The sequence below is a fragment of the Lactuca serriola genome, chromosome 6 (assembly GCF_051521515.1).
Source record: "Lactuca serriola cultivar US96UC23 chromosome 6, Lser_US96UC23_V15, whole genome shotgun sequence".
NCBI lineage: Eukaryota > Viridiplantae > Streptophyta > Magnoliopsida > Asterales > Asteraceae > Lactuca > Lactuca serriola.
In genome coordinates this window covers 142,387,403-142,408,464 of record NC_136413.1, presented here as the reverse complement: position 1 = coordinate 142,408,464, position 21,062 = coordinate 142,387,403, and the positions used below count along the sequence as shown (strand labels likewise).

The following is a 21,062-nucleotide window of genomic DNA, read 5'->3' as shown; positions in this document are numbered from 1 at the left end:
ATCAATAATAAACTATTATTCAGTTTTTTTGAACTATTCATTTATTATTTTATAAACCATAACCACTCCGAAATCCAAAATAATAATTCGGTTTTGTCGAAAACTGAACATCCAAAAAATACGGCCCAAAAATTTGGTTTGAAAAGAATATCATAAAAGCTATAATCATCCATAATCAATAAGAAAACCAAATGTCATGTGTCTCAAAATATCATATGAAAGTATTGTACCAAAACAATTGGTAAGATATCAGAGTCTCAAACAATCCCAAGCTTAATATTGTGGTGTGTGCCATGCGATCACCCCAAGCTCTTCCCCTTGCTACCGGAAGTACCTAAAACCAAACTAAAAACTATAAGCACGAAGCTTAGTGAGCTCTCCCAAACTACCACATACCATACAATAACACATATAACACATATTGGGCCTTGCCCACTGCATCAGGCCTCGCCTGGCATCGGACCGAAGTTCGGCATAAATTGGTCCCCGCCCACTGCATAGGGCCCCACCCGGCATCAGACCGAAGTCCGGAATAACTTGGGCCCTGCCCACTGCATCGGGCCCCCCGGCATCAAACCGAAGTCCGGAAAAAACTGAACATAACATAAACATATAACATAATCACATATACTTCATCGGGCTTACCCCGACATACTACAACTACATAAACGGGTCGGCATTGGTGCCTTAGACCCGTTCCTACTTGAGGGAAACTCACCTCGTATGACTAACTACTGAAAATATGGGTGAGGAATCTCTGTTTGTTGCTCCGGCGACTCTCCGGCTATAAATTTCATAAGGACACTTAGTCAAAAACTGATAACTATTCTTAGGGTAAAATGACCATTTTACCCTTGGTCAAAGTCAACATCTTGGTCAAAGTCAACCCTCCAGGTGGACCAAACTCGTCGAGTCAGCTTTGTGACTCGCCGAGTCCTAGAACTCAGAACCCTGAAATCGCTACTCGACTCGCCGATACACCCCATGACTCGTCGAGTTCCCAAATTGTTTGTTATCGCGATTTGTCGAACTGACTCGTCGAGTCGTCCTCAAACTCGTCGAGTCCTAGCATAATTAAAAAAAGGGACAAGATCCTCCTACTCGTCGAGTTCCTTAATCGACTCGCCGAGTCCTATGAACATCATCGGGGTTTCTTCATCGGACTCGCCGAGTTCCCTTATGAATTCGCCGAGTCCCTTGCAGATCTAACCCAGTTAATTGGTTTTACACTTCTACAACTCCAAAATACAGATCTAGGTCGTTTCCAAGGTCCATTTATATAAATTTGGAGACTTGATGGCTTTGCACACCTGAAATAGACCCAAACTTAAGTTATAGCAATCTACTTCCATGAATAAGACCATGGCTTGGATGAAAACGGATTCAAGACTCCTTTTATGAAGCTAGAGGCTAAATATTATAGGAAAAAGGGATTGCCTTGCTTACAACCCATGGGAACCAACTTATCCTTCTAAAAAGGGTCAAAAAGACCCATAAATCAACATACAAAGAGATCTAAGCTATGGTTTATCAAGCTAAGAGTTTTTTACCTCAGAAAGCTGCCAAAGGTGAGTGTACTCCTGGATCTTGATCTTCCACAAACTATCTAACTCCAAGATCTTCCAACTATCTCCAAAGCACAAAAACACACTCAAAATCACAAGGAAGAAGCTCTCAAACGAATTACGGTTTCAGGAGGACAAGGAGGTTGATAAGGGAGGCTCGAAAGCGGTTTAAGTGGTTTAAATAGGGTGCAAAACCCCGAAAATAGGGTTTCCTCCTGGTAGACCTACTCGTCGAGTCCATGCTTGAACTCGCCGAGTAGACTCTTTAAACCCCGCGTCCTTTCTGGCATCTACTCGACGAGTTAGGGCTACCAACTCGTCGAGTAGCTCAAACTAAATACTTGAATAATTAAATAATTGTGTACCAGGAATAGGGCGTTACAAAAACCAATCAAAAAATCCGAATATCCGAACCAAATAGTCCAATCCAAATTTGTCCAATTGGACAACTCGGTTTAATCTAAATACTGAACAACCCTAAAACTAGTAAGCTTTTGTCATCGAGTTATTCGAACTTGAATATTTGACTTAAGTTCGTTCAAGTCAAGTGAAACTTATCAAAATAATCAATTTAAGTTTGGAAATGCACATTGGGGAAAATATGGTAATGACACCTTTAAAAAAATTAATATTTATAGGGGAATTTTTTATAAAAGTCTCATTATTTTGAAAAAGTTACACTTTAGACAAAATTTTGAACAGAAAAATCTCAATTATTTGATTTTACACAATAATATGTCATTCCTGTTAAAAGAAAAAAAAATGAATTTTTTGTTAATTTGAGCCAAAATGAAATAATCACGACTTTTAATGTTTGATTTTTTTAGGGATTTAACCGTAACTTTTTCGAAAATATTAAGACTTTCTTGACAACTTCCCTTATTCATAGAGTCATTCCGTTGAATAATGGTTCTTTGTGGCGGTATATTGATGACTTAACTGGTACAATGTTTTTCCTTTGTTTCTTATGCTACCATTGATGGTCATAGAGGGAATGAAAACCATAATAACACTAACTCAAAATTGTCCAAAAATTATTATCTAGGTTTTACATTACAAATGCTTCCTCTAAATATAAAATCTTGTAAATTAGGTGTTGTATGGGAATTAGGCATTGTGGGCTTGTGGCAAATGTATACCTAGCCTGAAAATTGTTCAAGCTAGGAAAGCATTTTGTTTTTTTATGTTTTTTTGAACGTAGAAGATGACAATGTGCTTGGTGAAAAGATGTGTGCATTAGGATACACGGTATCATACAATTACACCATCGGTAATCCGATGTGTACACATTTACCGTCGGTAAACACCGACCCGCTCTCCCAATTTCACCATCGGTAAAGTGTCGGCGGTACAAATGTGTCGATGGTAAATGTTTGAAAATTCAAAGGTTATGTGACCATTGTGGGGTTGTAGCCGTTGGCAACGGACAAATTCATTTAATTTTTTTTCTTAAATCCACACTATAAATACAATTCCAATCTTCCAACACTCTACAAATTCAATTCCAATTCTAATTACAATCACTCTACTCCAACTCCAATTCCAATCATTGAAAATGTCTTCCAACCATCTAAACTGTTCCAAACAAAATTCTCAAACCCAAAATGTTACCAACCCTTTCGTACTTTTCGGCTACGATCTGTTATCACCACCACCTTATTAACAACAAATGGATGGTGTTCCTAGTTATTATTCACAGTTTAAAATGTCACAACAAGTCCGATTCCAATCCCAACCATCCCAAGAAGATGGTGTTCCTAGTTATTATTTTGATTCCAACCATGAGGAACAACAACAACAACCTCAACAAAAAAAGAAAGGGAAGACCGATCCGATAAGATAGACATAAAAAGAAGCAACCGAGTTAGTGAAGGCGTGGGTTGACATATCTGAAGATGGTGGCACGGGAAAAGGTCAAAATCGTGAGCAATTTTGGTTACGTATCATAGAGCAGTTGTAACGCCCGGGTTTCAGTGCTAAGCATTAATAGATGATGTAATAGTCTAGGTCAACTATTGTAACTCTTTTTGAAGTAATAATGATGAAGTATTTGATTATTATGTGAATTATGTGCTTATTACTTATTTATAAATAGATAATAAATAAAGGGTAAAAATAAGCGTCAAAATTAAATTATGAGATAAGCCTGATATCTTTACATAAAGTTTTAGTGGTCGAAACAAGGATTCCGGATATATAAAGAACGCCGAAATCCGAGTTATAACAAAGAAGTTATGACCCGTCGAAGTTTCGCGACGGAACCGGCACGACACCGGGAAGCGTAAATAGTGAATTTACGATAGAATACTTTTTCGCCTTAGTAATCTAAACAAAAATCGTAGAATATGTTACACCGAGAACATCCATAAAAAGAACGCCCAAATCTGACTTTGTATGAGAAAGTTATGATTTTTCTACGATTTTTAGCATAGCAGTGCACAACCCAAAACTCAAATTTTAGTTCGAGTGGTTTTTGGCCTACACGACCTAAATGAGAGTTGAAGATCTCATTAATAGGAACTCAACGATAAAAAGACAGACGAAAATGGAGTTTGTATGTAGAAGTTATGAATTTTACACGGACATTTAACAGTACAATCTCCTCCTACTGTTAAATTTAAGATCGGTCGAGAATTAGCCAATGGAGTCTAAATGAAAGTTGTAGATCTTGTTTTTACCTAAGCATGGATATAAAGAACGTCAAAAACGGAGCTCGTATGCAAAAGTTACGGGGTTTAGAAGTCGACAGGGTGCTGTACGAAATCGGGTGACGTGGCTGAATATGGGCCAAGGCTTTCTCCCCAAGGCAAACCACCAGAAGGTGACATGTGGCATGGACTCGACGAGTAGAGCTATTTCCAGCCTATAAATAGAGGTTTCGGGTTCCCTCATTCTTCACACCATCCCAACTTCACTTTCTCTCTTTCTACTCTCTCTAGCCTCCCTCAAGCCCCCTAAAGTCTAGGTAAACCCCCTAGCACCCGAAGGAAGCCCCGAGGCTCCCGAAGTCCCGAGAAAAGAGCCTTTCGGCTCAGAAACGCTGCTCCAACGAAGCCCGATTTTGAGAAAAAACCGGCTGTAAGTGAGCTACACCTAACCTATCTTTAGTATAGCTTATGTTTTAATATAGTAATGTTATTAGGACCTTATAATAAGTACTTGGACTATTATTATGGATTATATAAGTATCATTTAACGCTTATATAATAGTAATAATAGTTAGACTATTAATTAGTCTCGGTGAATATTAGACTAAACTCTAGTGGTAATGATACTAGGTTTTGTCCGAGAAAAAATGTGTTAAGAGAAACGAAGTGTTGTCCGAGTGCCGGGTCACCACCTTCTCAGGTGAGTGTATAGTTACTTTCATCTTACACATAGATATGAATTATTTAATATAAACTACGTGCTATGTGTGCATATTGTCTGAATACTTGTTGTCTATGCTGATGAAAGATTTTTATACATGTTTTAAATGATTTAAACTGTATATATATTTTATATCTACAAAAAATGTTGGGGTAAAACATGGGTAGATGTAACAGACGATGTGTGATAAAATAATGAGAGGTATCGATGTTGTTGTTGTTGATTCTGTCATTTAGCGGAGTATGGATGACGACCACGGACTCTTCTAGACAGTCCAGTGGAACGCTAGCAGGCTCGTAACTTGTAGGTGTTTGTGAACGATGTGTTCACCGGTGTACTCCATCCTCTTCATGGCTGCCTTTAGGACATTTATTGCTGAGGAACCCCCTTGGCAGTAGTGTCCATCCCAATGATGATCCTTAGTCTAGGTCCCTAATAATAGGTGTTTAGGGACGTAATGTGAGGATAACGGGAACGGGTAATCGGGTTATTGTTGGTTGAGGAAATTAATAAATTTATTTATTGTGGGTTGAAAACCCTATGTGCTCACCAGGCTCCCAAGTCTGACCCACTCAGTTTCATGTATTACAGGTAGTGACGCTCGAGCATAGATGTGATGTTTTAGATGAAGGATTACGGATATAGGTCTGTAGATATGAAATAATGTAGTAAGGCTTATATTGTATTGTTTATGCTTTTGACCTGTATCGAACATGACATCCCGAGTCTTTTTAATGAAATACATTTCTACGGAAATACTTTGAATCATATTTTTATTTTGGGAAAAAATTCCGCAACACTTTTATGTAAAATGTTACTCTGATTTTCAAACAAGCATAAACAAAATCGGTCTTTTATGGCCGTGAAAATGAAGATGTCACAGCAGTTTTGTAAAGGAATGGCTCGAGATCCAGATTATCAGACGTCGGTCCAATGTAACTCGAAATGGAATCAATTTAGAAAACTTGTGACATATTGGAATGGAATTTACAAAAACTTTGAAAAGCAACGGGTTAGTGGAGAAAGTGAAGCAATTTTGTTGAAAAAAAACACATACCGTATTTCAAGATGATATGCTTAAGCCTTTTAATTTTATGCATGTGTGGGATATTGTGAAACAAAGCGTTAGGTGGAGGGAACTTGCAACACAGCTAATCCGCCAAAAAGAAGTCTCACATCTTCATATTCGAGTTCACATCAAGTTTCGTTGAATGATCACATAGGTGTTAATCTTAACGATGATGACGAAGGTATCGAAGAAGTATGACCTTCTCATCTTCCAATGGAAAGGGATAAAACAAAAGCTCGAGCAAGAGGAAAAGGGAAGGCGACATCTTCAAATTCATCGGTCGGAACGGAGCGGTCAGCTAGATCGGAGGAGATGATGACACAAATGGCACAATTGAATACAACTTTGGAGAAACATATGGCGGAAACAATCGGACTCACGGAATATTCGTTGTTAATGTAAGACGTGAGACACCTTGACCCCGAATTATGAAAGCGGACTCAAGAAGCGGCAAGAATTATGAAAGCATCGATTCAGGAAAAATATAATCTAACGAAACGCAACTGAAAATTCAATGCTTTGTTTTTTTTCTAGGGTTTTAAAGTTTAACGGCATGTTTTATTTTTATTTTTTAGGTTTTCAATGTAACTTTAACTTTCATGTTTTTTTTTTAAATTAGGATTTTTAAATTCTAATTTCTAAGTTTATGTTATTTTAAATTTTCGTATGGTTTTAATATATATATATATATATATATATATATATATATATATATATATATATATATATATATATATATTTCAAAAATGAAATTAAAATAACTCATATGCACGACACCATACTTGGTAAGTAAAAAATGCAAAAAGTGTAAAAGTCTACGTTGCATTCTTTTACCATTGACAAAAAAGGCAAGACACCCGTTAATTTTATGAGTTAGAAATCATCACATCTTTTCATCGGTGACAATATTTTACCTTGAGGTTAAAACTCATAATTCAAAGGATAGTTGGTTGATAAGAATGTAACAATGAGTTACAAATGTACTCTAAAAAGACGTATGCAAATGTGGTCTTGTGTGGTAAAACATTTCATCCAACACATATTGTTTGATCAAATTTTATAAATGGCAATCTTTTGTTGTTATAGGAAGTGATTCATACACAACTCAACTGTTTTTTATTATACACTATAATTTGTGTTTTATAAAGTTGTACCATACAATATTTTAAAACACAAATTATTGTATATAAAGAAAAATTATTATGTATGAATGAATTTTTTTTATAAACCATTTAGTGCCATAAAAGCATTTTGGTAATTACAAACCTGACACACAGTTGAAACACTCGATGAGGAAAAGCATTTAGGTGTCATCACTAAATCATCGAGGGGCCCATAAATATCACTTTAATCCCGATTTTCATTAAAGGAAGGTAAAGGAAGGAAGTGGAAGAAAATGGAAGGAAAATGTTTAACTTTCCTTCCATTTCTCTCCAACCTCGCGATCTTTCCCAAACCAATATATGATTCATAATACAATTATATAAAGTTCAACACGATTCATAAAGCATTACAAACTCATTAACAAGCTGGAATCCGATTAATTAGAACAGGGATAGTATTTTACATTAGAACAGGGAAGATAATAAGCATGAATAAGGTGAAAATTTCTAATAGAAAATGGAAGAGAAATTACCTTCAAAACCGAACTTACTCGAGCTTTCTGCCCCTTATGACCCCTACCCGCTGTCTTCCCCTTACCCGACCCGATACCACGACCCTTTCTTGTTATCTGTTTCGTAGCACCTTTGTTGTCCCTCAGATCATTCAACCTCAACAAGCTGTTAGCTCGAATGGTATTAACCCCAGATGAATAATTAACAGGTTTCTGAAATAGGGTCCAATGATGAATTGGGTTGTGCAATACCTTTGCGATGGGGAAATGTGAGGTGGGTTTTGTATAAACTAATGCATTTCTAATGGAGTTTGATAATAAAGATAGGGAGTTTCCTTCTCAACATTTCAGCAAATACGTTGATTTGCACTGTTCGTTGATTTGTTCCCCAGCTTTTTTTTCGAAAGCGGTTTGCAGAAATAAACGAAGACAACCCGACTTGTGGGCTTGAACACAAGTTAATGGGCTCATATCTTTAAAATAAGGATATTTACAAATTTAAAAAGGTCTTAATCGAAAATAACCAAAGTATTTTAAGATTTAAAAAAAAAATGAACACATGTTTTGGATGGATCAATTATGTCATTAATCCTAAATGCAACTTATAAATCTGTTACATGAGGTCGAAACGAGGCTTCAAGGTCTAATTTAACATGGTGAGATATTTAGTGGCTAAATCGAGCTAAAATTAAAACTGAGACTTTCATTGTCATTTAAGTCAAAACTCTCGTTAAATATTAAACTATGTTATAAGGAACCAAGAAAAATGCAAGGTACATAACACAAGAAATTAATGTTGTTTTTGGTATGGTTGGATGCATATTTTGGGGATATAAACTTTGAGTTAAAATAAATAGATATTGTGTAAATCTATGAATCATTACTATTTTTTTGCTTCAAGTTAATTTACAAGTTATTAGATGAGTTTGTTACTTTAACTACAATGAATATATGTTAATTTGTTGTTTAAACTTGGGATGATACAAATTTAGTAGAACTTAGAACTACTTTTTTTCTTAAAATTAGAGAACTAAAACCCAATTTCTAAAAAGAGCTACAAAAATCAAATCTTTATAAAAAAATAAAAATAAATCATCTCTGACACAATCTTGAACTGCAAAAATGGCTAATGCTAAAGATTAATGTACAATGGCTTGAGGTTATCAATAAAAAGACTCAACAAAAAGTCAAAGTAACAATTGTTGTAATAACGCAAGTCAAAACCAGAAATTTCCATCCCCAATCTGCCTTGCGTGTTTTCCAGTGATGTAAGTCGCCAGAGGAGTTTGAGAATCGATCTGAAAGAATCTTTAAGGTGACAACAATGGTGAAAGAAACACTTGCAGACAACAAAGCATGCTCCGTTTTATCCAGGCTTTCTTCATCACTTACAACCTTCTCAAGTTCTTGCCTATCAAAAAAGTTGGCAAAGTTTTGCACCATTTAGCAACAATCCTTTTACTCTCGTTACCAATATGGTAATGTATTTTATTTTTATCCATAATAGCAACGTACTTATATCGTTAAAGAATGTAAGTACATTGCTATTATGGATCAACAATAAAAAGGGTAAAATAGGTTGCAATTTCTTGCAAATTACCGAAGATGCAAGGGACATTTTTCAAGTATATAATGAGATATGAAATATGGTCACAACACGTCATGCATGCGTATTTTACTTCTTTCATACTACCGAAGGGTTTAAAAAGGCAAGCTTAAAATTGGTTTTTAAAATTTAAATGATTTTCGTTACCTAATCATGATGTTTTCTTTGACTACCGATTCCAAAAGGAATGACACCGAAGCCTTCCATGACTCCAAATCCGCAATTTCTTTCTCCTGAAATCGTTAACCACGGTCCTTAATCATAAATATTCAAAAACCAGTTTAGCTTGATCAGTTTCGGTTGGTCTTTTGGTTTTAAAGACCAACTGAAACTCAACCGTGTTAACACGGTTCAATTTGATCAGATTATGTGGGACCGACTGAAACTGAATTGTCTCTGGCATATGTACGCCAAAGACAATTCATGTTGCTGCTTGACAAACTTATTTAGAGAAACAACTAACCAAAATCTCCTTCCATGGATAAAGATTCTCAATTTCCGATCTTGTTTCCTCTACAAGCCCTGAATATTTCGCGATTTCTTTCTCAAGATGTGGAACAACATCACTATGTCTCATGTTCACCCCATTAATCTCCTCCTCCAACAACAAAAAGTTATTCTCCAACAATCGAACTTTTTGCATCAAAATCTTGAGAACCGCATCACCATGAATCCGCCCATTACCTTTCGCCACCGTTTCAGGAACTTTCAGTCCATCATCAACCCCTTCGATCATATTCTTCAGTTCACCATCGGTTTTCAGATTAGGGTTTAATAACTTTCTCTCTGTCGATTCCGGTGACGCCATGATCAGATCTTCAAGCATTTTTTCAATCGCGTCGACTCCAAATGCTTGAAAAACACTAAGCGTGCAGTAAAATTCCGACCCATAATGAGTAATCAATCGCAACATAACATATCTCGCCCATTTGGGTTCAGGTAATTTAAAGTATTGTTTATGTTTCACGTTTTCCGCCTCAAAAGTTCCGAGCTCATACCACGATTCCGCCGGAAAAACCAAACTTCCCGCCAATTCAAATTTCTTAAAATTCGAAGAATGGTGTTCAAAATTCGCGATCGTAATTGCATCAATTAAAGTCTCCTCTGCAAGCTCGATGACGACGAATTTCTCAGGAACAGAACACGGATTTCTCAAATACATATCGTGATCTTCCCACAAAATGTTGCTTGCACCTTTCGCTTCCTTATCGTGCGCCACCACCTTCGCCCCCTTTGACGCCGCCGCGTAGTTGTACTTGGTTCCATCGGGCTCCAGCCGGTGGGTGATGTTGGTTAACCCGCTTGGTGCGCCGGTGACCTCTTTCAAATCACGATATGTTAGATGGGTTCGGCTTGATTTGACCTCTTCTTGTCTGTTTTCGAGATAAAGGTCTTGAATTTGTCGTTCGCAGACGAATGAGGAATAACCTAAAACTTTCCAGAATACTTCGTCTGCTGAAGTTGTTTCGTCAAGAGGATTACCCTCGGTTTCTTCCTCGTAAGACGTTGAATCGTTATGAACCCTAGAGATATTTAACTCTAAAAGAACCCTATCTGTATGATTTCGACCTTGATCTTCGAGGTATGGATATGAGCTCAAGTTGGTGAAGTTCTTGCTAAAAACACCTACATTCCCTGCAAAAATGAAGAACATAAAAGGATTATTTAATGGGGTATCACAGATTCTCAAAATATTACATGAACAGACCTTAAAGATCGTAACTTTATGCAAGAATTTAACAATGGAAGTTCATAGAATCAAGAAACAAATCATGGGTATGTAACTTAACTTGAAAACCGCATATATTTTTATAAAATATTACATGAACGTCCAAACACCCTAAAGATCATCCTCATAGATGCATCAATTCATGCAAAGAAAATCAATGTCAAAAGATATTACAACAAATCTTTTTCTAAAACATACGATACAAGGCACCTCAAATTCATGAAAATAAATAAATAGAATGATGGTTTCCAAAAGGGTATGACAAATTCTCATAATATTACATAAACAAACCGTAAAAATCATAACTTTATGCATAGATTTAACAATGGGGATTCACAAAGCCAAGAAATAATACATGGGTATGTAACATAATTCGAAAATAACAAATATTCTCTTATCAAAATCGATAATTTATTGGAATTGCCTGTGAGATACCTCCATTGCCGTGATTGAGGCCAAATGTAGAGAATGAAATCATAAAAGGGAGCCAAAATGTGATGAATAAAGGCAACGAGAGCTTTAAAAAGCTATCCTTTTCGTCTTTTTTGTTGAACAATTTGAGGTTATTAGGGTGAAATTTGACATCTGTAGATGGATCTTGGATGATGGGTTTCTTCATCTCTCATCAAAGTTGAAGATTTACGTAAGAGTGGACAGGAGAAGTTTACTCTGTTTTTCGATTCTAAAAGTAAAAGCACCCCCCAAATCCTAATCAAACCCCACCCCTATGGAAATTTTGGCTCTGTCTAGACATGCACGATCGGTTTTGAACCCGATATCATTCTTGACCCGACTCGGGAAAAGACTTTGGTTTTTAAGGCCCGGTCGAGTTAGTGGTATACAATATGAATATAATAAGCACTATAATCATGATTCACGATAACAATCTTGTTAATCCGAATAAGGTAAACTTGTTTATTGCAATTTAAATCGCAATTATCAAATAATCAATTTCATAATACATATCCAAACACACATAAGATATTAAGATATGTAAAGATAAACAATTCTAACCATTATACTTTCAACTCCAACTCTATAGCATACTACATGTTCAAATGCAGGTATGCAACACAAATGAAAGATAGGTGATTACTATTATTTTGAGGTGGGGAGGTACTCTTTTTTTCCTAACACACTTGTCACGACATTCCATTTTAGTTATTCTTTCATTTCCACCTCTTCCATATCATAATACATGAAAGAGAGGTTCAATATCCTCCTACTAAATATTCGTATTTATCCTCTTATTTACTGGATTATGACATATGTCAAAATCAAAGATGAGATGTTATGAGAAAAAAAAATGGTGTATTACACATATTATTAACTTCCTAAAATTCAAAGGAGCTCGAAATTAAAAAATAATAATAATAATTTTGATGTAAAAACTTAATCGAACTCGAAAATCCTAATTTGGAATTTGATGGTCATTAAAACTTGGAATAATGACTTAAGAGGGTAAAATATTTTAGATTTCGATCACATTTGGTCACTAATATTTTTTGTGATGTATTGACCCTTGAACTTGTTGAAACGTGTAAATGTTACCCTTATGACTGATTTTAGCCGGTCATAAGGGTAAAATGTGAATACTTTTAAATAATTAAGGCTAAATCAAATACGAAAAAAGTTCAATGACTAAATGTGAACAAAATTGAAAGTTTGTTACCCTTTCAAGTCATTATCTCAATTCCCATAAATTGTTCTAAATGTTATTTATGAGCACAAGCGAGATATGGAGGTCACACAAATGTGGATGTTGTAGTAATTGTGTGATATACCTTTATTGTATAAGGTACCAGAAATAACACTTAGAAATGCAGTAGCGGCTTTAATCACAAAGAAACTGGAAGAAAATAATATGGTGGTTTCAGACATATATTTAGGACATAGACGATGATTTCACTCCAGAAGGTGGAGGGGGTCATTATAGATCGTGCGAGGAAGATAGAACATATACATAGAACATAGGCGAAGGTTTTCACTCCAGAAGATGGAGACGGTCATTGTGAAGATAATAAGATGATGGATTTAAATGAGGCTTTTCTCTTTACAAGGACATGAGATTTGATTAGAGAAAAACCTCATTTAAATCTAACATCATATTATCTTCACAACAACCGTTTCTATCTTATATAGTGAAAATCACCGTCTATGTCCTAAGTATATGTTTTCTCTTCCTCACACGATCTATAACGACCATCTCCACCTTCTAGAGTGAAAACCGTCTTCTATGTCCTAAATATATGTCTGAAACCATCATATATATATATATATATATATATATATATATATATATATATATATATATTTCATTCAGTTTCTTTATGATTGAAGCCGCTCCTACTGGATTTTTAAGTATTGTTTCTGGTACCTTATACAATAAAGGTATATTTACTACAACATCCTCACTTTTGTAACCTCCATATCCCGCTTGTGCTCATCCTTAATAACATTTAGAACCATTTATGGGATAATGATTTGAAAAGGTAACAAACTTTTACTTTTGTTTACATTTAGTCATTGAACTTTTTACGTGCTTGATTTACCTTTGAATTATTTGAAATTGTTCACATTTCACCGTTATGACCTGCCAAAAGTGGTCATAAGGGTAACAGTTACACGTTTCAACAAGTTCAAGGATTAATACATCACAAAAAAAAAAAAAAAAAAAAAAAAAAAAAAAAAAAAAAAAAAAAAAAAAAAAATTAGTGATCAAAAATTAAAATACATTATCCTCTCAAGTCATTATCCCTTAAGAAACTTTTCTTTTGAAAATTAAGGCTATTTTGTGATATGGATTTGCCAAAAGTAATATTTTGGCGGATATCCCTTAATTATAACAAATACTATTATTATTCTTTGAATAACTAATTAGCAACTACAGATTAATATTCATTTGGTCATTAACAATAACAAGTATCTTATAAAACACACAATTCCCAGAAAATAGTTTTGACCTAATTCAACAAAAAGTAAAATCTTGTGTTTATTAGAACCAACGTACAAACAATCATTCTAACGATTCTTCCAAGATTTCAACAAAACTTTCTATACAACAACAATCTAAACCCCGAAATCCTCTCTCCCAAAAAACCTTTGAAGAAAAATATGAACGCAAATTTTGTATTGGGAAACCATGAACACGTGTCATTGACTCAAGATGCTATACTCCATCTCAAGATCTTCTCCTTTCTTTTGTTTAAAGAATGAAAGGCTCCCTGGATCACCTTCCTCAAGTAACCGACTTGTTGGAGTATTTGGCGGGTATTCATCAAGAATTAACTCAATTTCATCCCCTGTCATATCCATTTGACAAAGAAGAACCTGAAACAATTCAACAAACAACAATCAAGTCCCTTGTTTCTTTTTCTTTTTCATATCATAAGTCATAATCAACATGGACCTCAAAGTCAAAGTCAAAATTACCTTTACGGTTTTGAGCAAAGCAGTATGGTGGCGCCTGAGTAAAGCAACGGTTTTTCCATACATGTTGGACATCAAATCTTCTGTTCTTTTTGCAATTTCATCATCCATTTTGAAATTAATTGATGGCTCAATTAGATCATAATGTTCATATAAAGAATCTTCAAAGTCCAGACGTGGGCCCACAAATTTAGGCTCCCTTCTCCATGGAGGTGGCTCCCCATGTATAACCATCGGGTTCTCCATGTTCCATCTGAGAAAAAGCAAACATGTCAAATGTCTAAAATACCCTTTAAATCTATCCGACCCAATAAAAGGGCAAATACGTAAATTTACATTGTGATGATTTTACGGGCGAGCCACGTTGCATCTGCAAGGTACTCTACTGATGCCTTTGATGTATCCCTTCCAAAAATCACCTCTTCAGCAGCTCTCCCACCAAGTAAGACCTGTTCATGTAATCATGTCGGAAGTAGTAAGCATCATTAGGGGCAAAATGGTAGTTTTACATTGTGATAATTTTACCTGAAGTCGGTGAAGCAACTGTGGTCGACGTTCGAATAAATACTTTTCATCATCGAGTCGATTGAATACAACTTGTGATAGTGTCTGCATGCATATTATCATTTAGTATCAATCAAGAAAAAAAAATCATTACTTTAATAAAAACAAAAAATAAAAAATAAAAATAGAAAGTGAAAGTAGGTTGCTATTTCTTGAACTTATTTTTTACCTGGCCACGAGGATGAATTGAGATGCGATCACAAGGCTCAACATTTGCATTCTCAAATCTCCTTAAAAGATGGGAGGTCAAAGCGGTCCCCACTTCAGTTGTGGCTCGACGGCGTTGACCTTGTTGACCCAAATCTAATGCAACTCGTTTGGGGCCCACGGTCAAACGGTCCACGGCTTCACCAACATCTGACTGAAGGATTGAGTCATGTTTGTTTCTCACAGCTACAAGAGCAGCCTCTTGGAGGAGCTGAGCCAATCTTGCACCACTCCATCCTGCAAGGGTAATTTCGTAATTTACTTTTTTTCAGATGAAAACAAACAATTAAACACACAAATCTTTCTTCTTATTATCTATCACTCATGCACATCACATTATACAATTACTTTCAACTGTTATGTGAGTCAATGTTTAGAGTAAATTACGAAAATGGTCCCTTTGCTTTCTGATTTATACCATGTTTAGTGCAAGATTGGAGCTTTTTTCAATTTTGGTCCTTATTTCAAGGCTTCATATCGATTTTGGTCCTTATTTCCAAGTTGTAGTGACCAAAACTGATATGAAAACTTGAAACAAGGACTGAAACTGAAAAATGTTACAAATTTTGGACTCAATGTAATTTACTAAAAAGGAGGAGAGATCAAGAAAGCACATACCAGGGAGATTTTGGGCAAAAACAGATAAATCAACAGATTCTGACAACTTCACTTTGCGTGCATGCACTTGCAATATTTCCAATCGCCCTTTTGCATTAGGAGGACGAATTCTTATCTAAAAAAGAAAATAATTTTTTTTCATAAAACACGTCCTAAGTTGCAAGATAGAGTATTTTCAAGAGGGTATTTATGTAATTATGTGAAAGAGCAAAGATCCAACCTTTCGATCAAATCTACCAGGCCTCAAAAGTGCAGGATCTAACAAATCCTTACGATTTGTAGCACCTAAAAAAATAACACCTTTTCCTGTATCAAATCCATCCAATTCTATCAACAATTGGTTCAATGTAGTTTCCCTTTCTTGTGTAGCAGCATTGTATAGATCATCTGTTTTGTCACTAAATATCCCTTGACGCCTGATTATTGCAAAAAGAAAAGGTCAATCTACCGAATCTTTTTCTTTAATAAATAAATATAAAAACACAATAAGGACATGAATGAATACCTTGTAGCTAATGCATCAATTTCATCAATAAATATAACAGATGGTCTGTTGACTTTTGCTCTTTTGAATAAATCCCTAATTCGAGCAGATCCAACACCAACTAACACTTCAACAAATTCTGATCCAGCCATTTGGTAAAATGGGACACCAGCTTCTCCAGCTATAGCTTTAGCCACAAGGGTCTGAATGACATTTAACATAAAGTTAATTGATCCTATTTCTCATAAAGAGTATGAAATAGCTTATAATAACCTACCTTGCCACATCCTGGAGGACCCTCTAGTAGTACACCATGAGGTGGTTTTATCCCCATCTTGTCAAATAGTTCTGGATTCTTCAAGTATTTGACTAGCTAAAAAGTCAAACATTTTATGAGGGATAATCTCATAATCATAATTGATAATTGGTTTATAACAAATAGGTTATAGAACTAATTTCAGGATCACTCATAACTTTTAGAAGAAAAGAAAGATTTTTACCTCTTGGAGCTCTTCAACTGCTATTTCAATACCTGCCACATCGCTAAATGTAACTCCAGTTGAACCCTAAACAAATGGTTAAAAGAGAATAAGAAATGAATGACACACACATATATCAAGAATTTGATCTTTGAAATAATGTGATCGAACATTAAGTAAAACTAACATCAACTCGAGCTTGTGGTTTAGACTGTGAAAATTCAATTCCTTGCCATATATCCTGCAAATTTGTTTTCAAGAAAACGAATTTCAAGATTATGAAGCATATGCATACACTGTAGAAAAAAAGGGTATCTTAGGATTTAGATCATTAATCTTACCCATTTCCTGAAATTCTTAGGCCTTCTAGAAAGAGTGAAACGAACAAGAACAACCATTAATAAACCTACCAACAATATGGGTCTAGCTATTGAAAAGGCAGATGAAAAAACCCCAAGTCGATACATTTCATTCAACTTTGAGGAAATCCCGCCATAGAAGAACATGTCTAATATCACATCACCCATTCTTTCCAAAACACCGACAACAACTTCTAAAGGAACGCTAAGTAGTGATTTTGCCATGGGCCATATGACATATGTGGTCCCTACATACACGAAACCGGTTGCTGCAAATACAGCTGAAGCTAAAAAGCCACCAACAACCACCGCAGCTGCAGCAATTGCAGCTGTCGCTGCACCAAGTTCCACCATTACCCTGCTGGATATTGATGAGGCGACTGGATTTGGATACTGTGGGAGCTTTCCCACCCATGTCATCGTTTGTGTCTCTATCTCATATTTGGGTCCATTATACTCATTTAGAACAGTTTGTACTTGAATATCATCAAGCTTTATCGACCACTTAGTCCTCTGTAAATTCTTGTCTCCTGGAATCTCTTTCAGCTCCACGATAAGATCCTTGTGTCCATAAGCAACCTCACCTTCATCTTTGAAAGTCAAAAACTTTATCATATCGGTCTCTATATACTTCTGGAGATTGTCAAAGCTCATTTTTGGCAACAACTCGAACTCCCTACGGAATTCGGCTTCTTCAGATAATTCCTCTACGAATATCTGTTCGGGAACATAAAGTTTCCCCTTTGATTTCCTCAGAATATCATTCAAATACACATCCTGTGAATAATCCACCCTATCTCCACTTTTGTTGTTACTCAACCATTTCGAATTTAGACTCTTGAGAATCTCCGAAGCACTATTACTACCATGACTCTTCTTCCCCAAATTCTCTTTCTCCTTCAGTGTATACAATTTATCACCAATTTTATATCTGGGCTCTATCTGGCAAGGGTTTTCCTTCAGAACCCTAGTTACAAAATCATCCTGTGATGCACTATTATCATTATTCTGAACCGAATCGGATTTTCGAAAGAATGCATGAGGAAAATTTAGTCTTTTTCTCCTGATTTCAATACGTTTAAAATCATTTCGAAGGGGGGTTTTGATAGGGAGTGAGGTATGGAGGGTAATGCTGGATTGGGAAGAAAAGGCCCCAGGTAATACAAATTTATCAGGTATCCCAATTTGTGTGGGAAGCATATTGTGTGATGAACTAGGGGTTATGGATTTTCAGGGTTTTAGAGAGGGTGACATAAGAGAAATTGCATCTTGTGCGAGATGAATTCCATGGAGGATTAACGGATTGTGAAGAGACCGACTTCGAGCTCTTTGTTCTGCAACAAATTGGCAAGCATAGGTTTATCCGGATCCGAATAATTAAACGGGTCAATTAAAAAAAAAGATCAAAAACCATAAAATTCGACAACCTAACTTTTTCTATCTTTTACCACGTTGATGAAATATTTTTCATATATAATGCTTTTTAAAACATTCAGACATCTAACGGGTATAGAGGCTCTGAAAAATTTATATTTGAATGAAAACATGTTTTTTGGAATATATTGAATGAAAACATGTTTTTGGAAAGGATGTGTTTGAATAATAAAAATGACAATTTTACCTTTTTATTGTAGAAAAGAAATCCTTATATTGCAAAATCAAAATATAATTGAAGCAATAAATCCTTATATTGCAAAATCAAAATTTAACCAAAATAAATATGGGATATTTTTTTATATAAGATCAATCAACATCCTTTGGTGCTAAAAGTTCATGGTTTTTATGAGAATTTTGGGTTATCTACGATGAAGATGGTTAGTTACTTCCAATGGCGAAGGGAAGAGAGTTAAATGTAGTATATGCTATATGCCAAAAAAGTTAAGGACTTACCAAATAACCTATCTAAGTTGTGGTTAAAAAAACATATTAAAAATGATTGATCTAATCCAATACATCAATCCACTTAAAATTTAATCAATATGTAATAGCCTAATCCATATTAAAAATAAAAAAAAAAATAAAAAAAAAAAAAAACATCGCCCATCAACAACACATCTCTCTCAGAGACACGCATGTGTACATGAGCACTTATGATTTGTGATTTGGATAAAATAATCAAAACGACTACGACTTAAAGAACTTTAATATAACTATTGAATTTATGTATAATCCATATTAAAATTTTAAAAAAAAAAAAAAACAAAAAAACATCGCCCATCAACTACACATCTCTCTCAGAGACACGCATGTGTACATGAGCACTTATGATTTGTGATTTGGATAAAATAATCGAAACGACTACAAATTAAAGAACTTTAATATAACTATTGAATTTATGTATAAATATTTTAAGGCAACCTGGCAAGCCACTATGATTTTGTATTTTTTTTTATTTTTTCGGTTTCATTTATATAAGGAATCACATAATTTTTTATTCTAAATTCGTGATTGCTATTTCGCCTATGTCATATAAATTTTTAGTAGTGCATAAGCACTCAAACTGCACAAGTAAACAACAAAGTTGCTAGACGTATGAACACTTGAAACATAAATAAGTTGCAAAAAATATGTCTTAGGACATGATATAGTAAAAACTTACGGTGAAAACGGCTAACTAAAATCATCAAAGTTAAGTATTATAGGGACATGTAAATACTCGCATTAGCTTCTTGTAGATGTCAAACTTCACTTTTAGTAGTGTTTAGATGTCTAAGACTATACATCAAGCTTATATCAATCACTTAACTACTAAATTGAGTTCTTTTATAACATTAAACATTTGGAATCTTATTTTATCACCTAGATATGTCATGTTTCTTATGCCATTAAAAGCATAATATAAATGGTTTTAGTTCTAATGGATCAACATAGCAAAAGTTATAACATTTTTAGTTTTGATATAGCTTGTTACACGTGTCGTTCCTCGTTTTATGATTTTTGTCCAATTAAGTTTTTTTTCTTTTTTTTTTAATTTGATGATGTTGACCCAACACTTCATTACACATCCCAAATGACCTTTAAATGATAAGATAAGATATATCAACATTTTTGCCCTAAATTTTATTAGCATAAAATATCTCAATTTAATCTCAACTTAAATGATTAATTTGTATTTATATTAAAAGAGAAACATGATAACATCGCATTCAACGATTAGAGTCATTTATTATGTTTCCTTGATTAATTTCAACTCTTAGATCATTTTAATGATGTCATCCTAAAATAAAATAAAATTAAATTAATATTGACTGAATTTAAAAATTTGACTAACTCATTTAATGTTAACGTCATTTATAAAAGGATTGTATTCAATTTATTTAAACCTCATCATAATTTTTGAAAGTAACGTTCGTTCCTTCATAATTAAAATCATTTTATTAGCTAGCACCTTTCGTATATTTTTTCAATACACATCTATTATATGAAACATATCTACAAAATTATGGGATATCATCACTCAATTTCAAATAATCAAATAATTTGAAATTTAATATCCTTTCCATAATCATTGTTGAAAGTTATGTATAAATCATGTGTCGTTGTTTGTACATTATATTTTTTTCAGACCCTTTGCAGCATCACGTTCGAATAACATCACCATTTGCAGCACCACGTTCGTCATCCAGGTCCCTTTTTAATATGATGTTCTTAATTTTATTAATTTTATTCGGTTTTTTTATTCTTATTACTGTTGTATTTGATTGTGATCTCTGAATGCATGAATAATCTTGATTATAAATGTTAGTATTAGTTTTATAATCTTTTACTTTTGTTTTTTTAACATTGCATTTGATGTTACACTCTACATGTTTGATAAAATGCACATGAGAAAAGCACAACGACTGAAAGCTATCATTTACCCTTCAGTGTTTTTAATTATCAATTTTATACTGCTATTAATTTGACATATTTGCCCATAATTCTTGGTTTTTAACAGATTTAGTTAATAGCAATGTACTTTGACTTTAA

At 34.5% G+C, this 21,062-nt stretch overlaps 2 protein-coding genes across 2 annotated transcripts; both read right to left on the bottom strand.

The window, feature by feature from the left end:
- Positions 1-8,707: 8,707 nt before the first annotated feature.
- LOC145058677 (SUN domain-containing protein 5-like) lies at positions 8,708-11,640 on the bottom strand. Its single transcript, XM_079006585.1, has 4 exons — positions 11,389-11,640; positions 9,688-10,859; positions 9,372-9,457; positions 8,708-9,029 (listed from the first exon to the last, which is right to left on the bottom strand). Exons 1-4 carry the CDS (start codon positions 11,570-11,572, stop codon positions 8,795-8,797), a joined length of 1,677 nt encoding a protein of 558 aa, XP_078862711.1. The 5' UTR covers positions 11,573-11,640; the 3' UTR covers positions 8,708-8,794.
- A 2,198-nt stretch (positions 11,641-13,838) lies between these two features.
- On the bottom strand, positions 13,839-18,444 carry FTSHI1 (FtsH extracellular protease family). Its single transcript, XM_079004732.1, has 12 exons — positions 17,076-18,444; positions 16,922-16,975; positions 16,756-16,821; positions 16,533-16,628; positions 16,277-16,458; positions 15,992-16,187; positions 15,772-15,886; positions 15,116-15,390; positions 14,908-14,991; positions 14,719-14,831; positions 14,386-14,635; positions 13,839-14,283 (listed from the first exon to the last, which is right to left on the bottom strand). The coding sequence occupies exons 1-12, from the start codon at positions 18,291-18,293 to the stop codon at positions 14,107-14,109; spliced, it is 2,826 nt and encodes a 941-aa protein (XP_078860858.1). The 5' UTR covers positions 18,294-18,444; the 3' UTR covers positions 13,839-14,106.
- Positions 18,445-21,062: the final 2,618 nt, after the last annotated feature.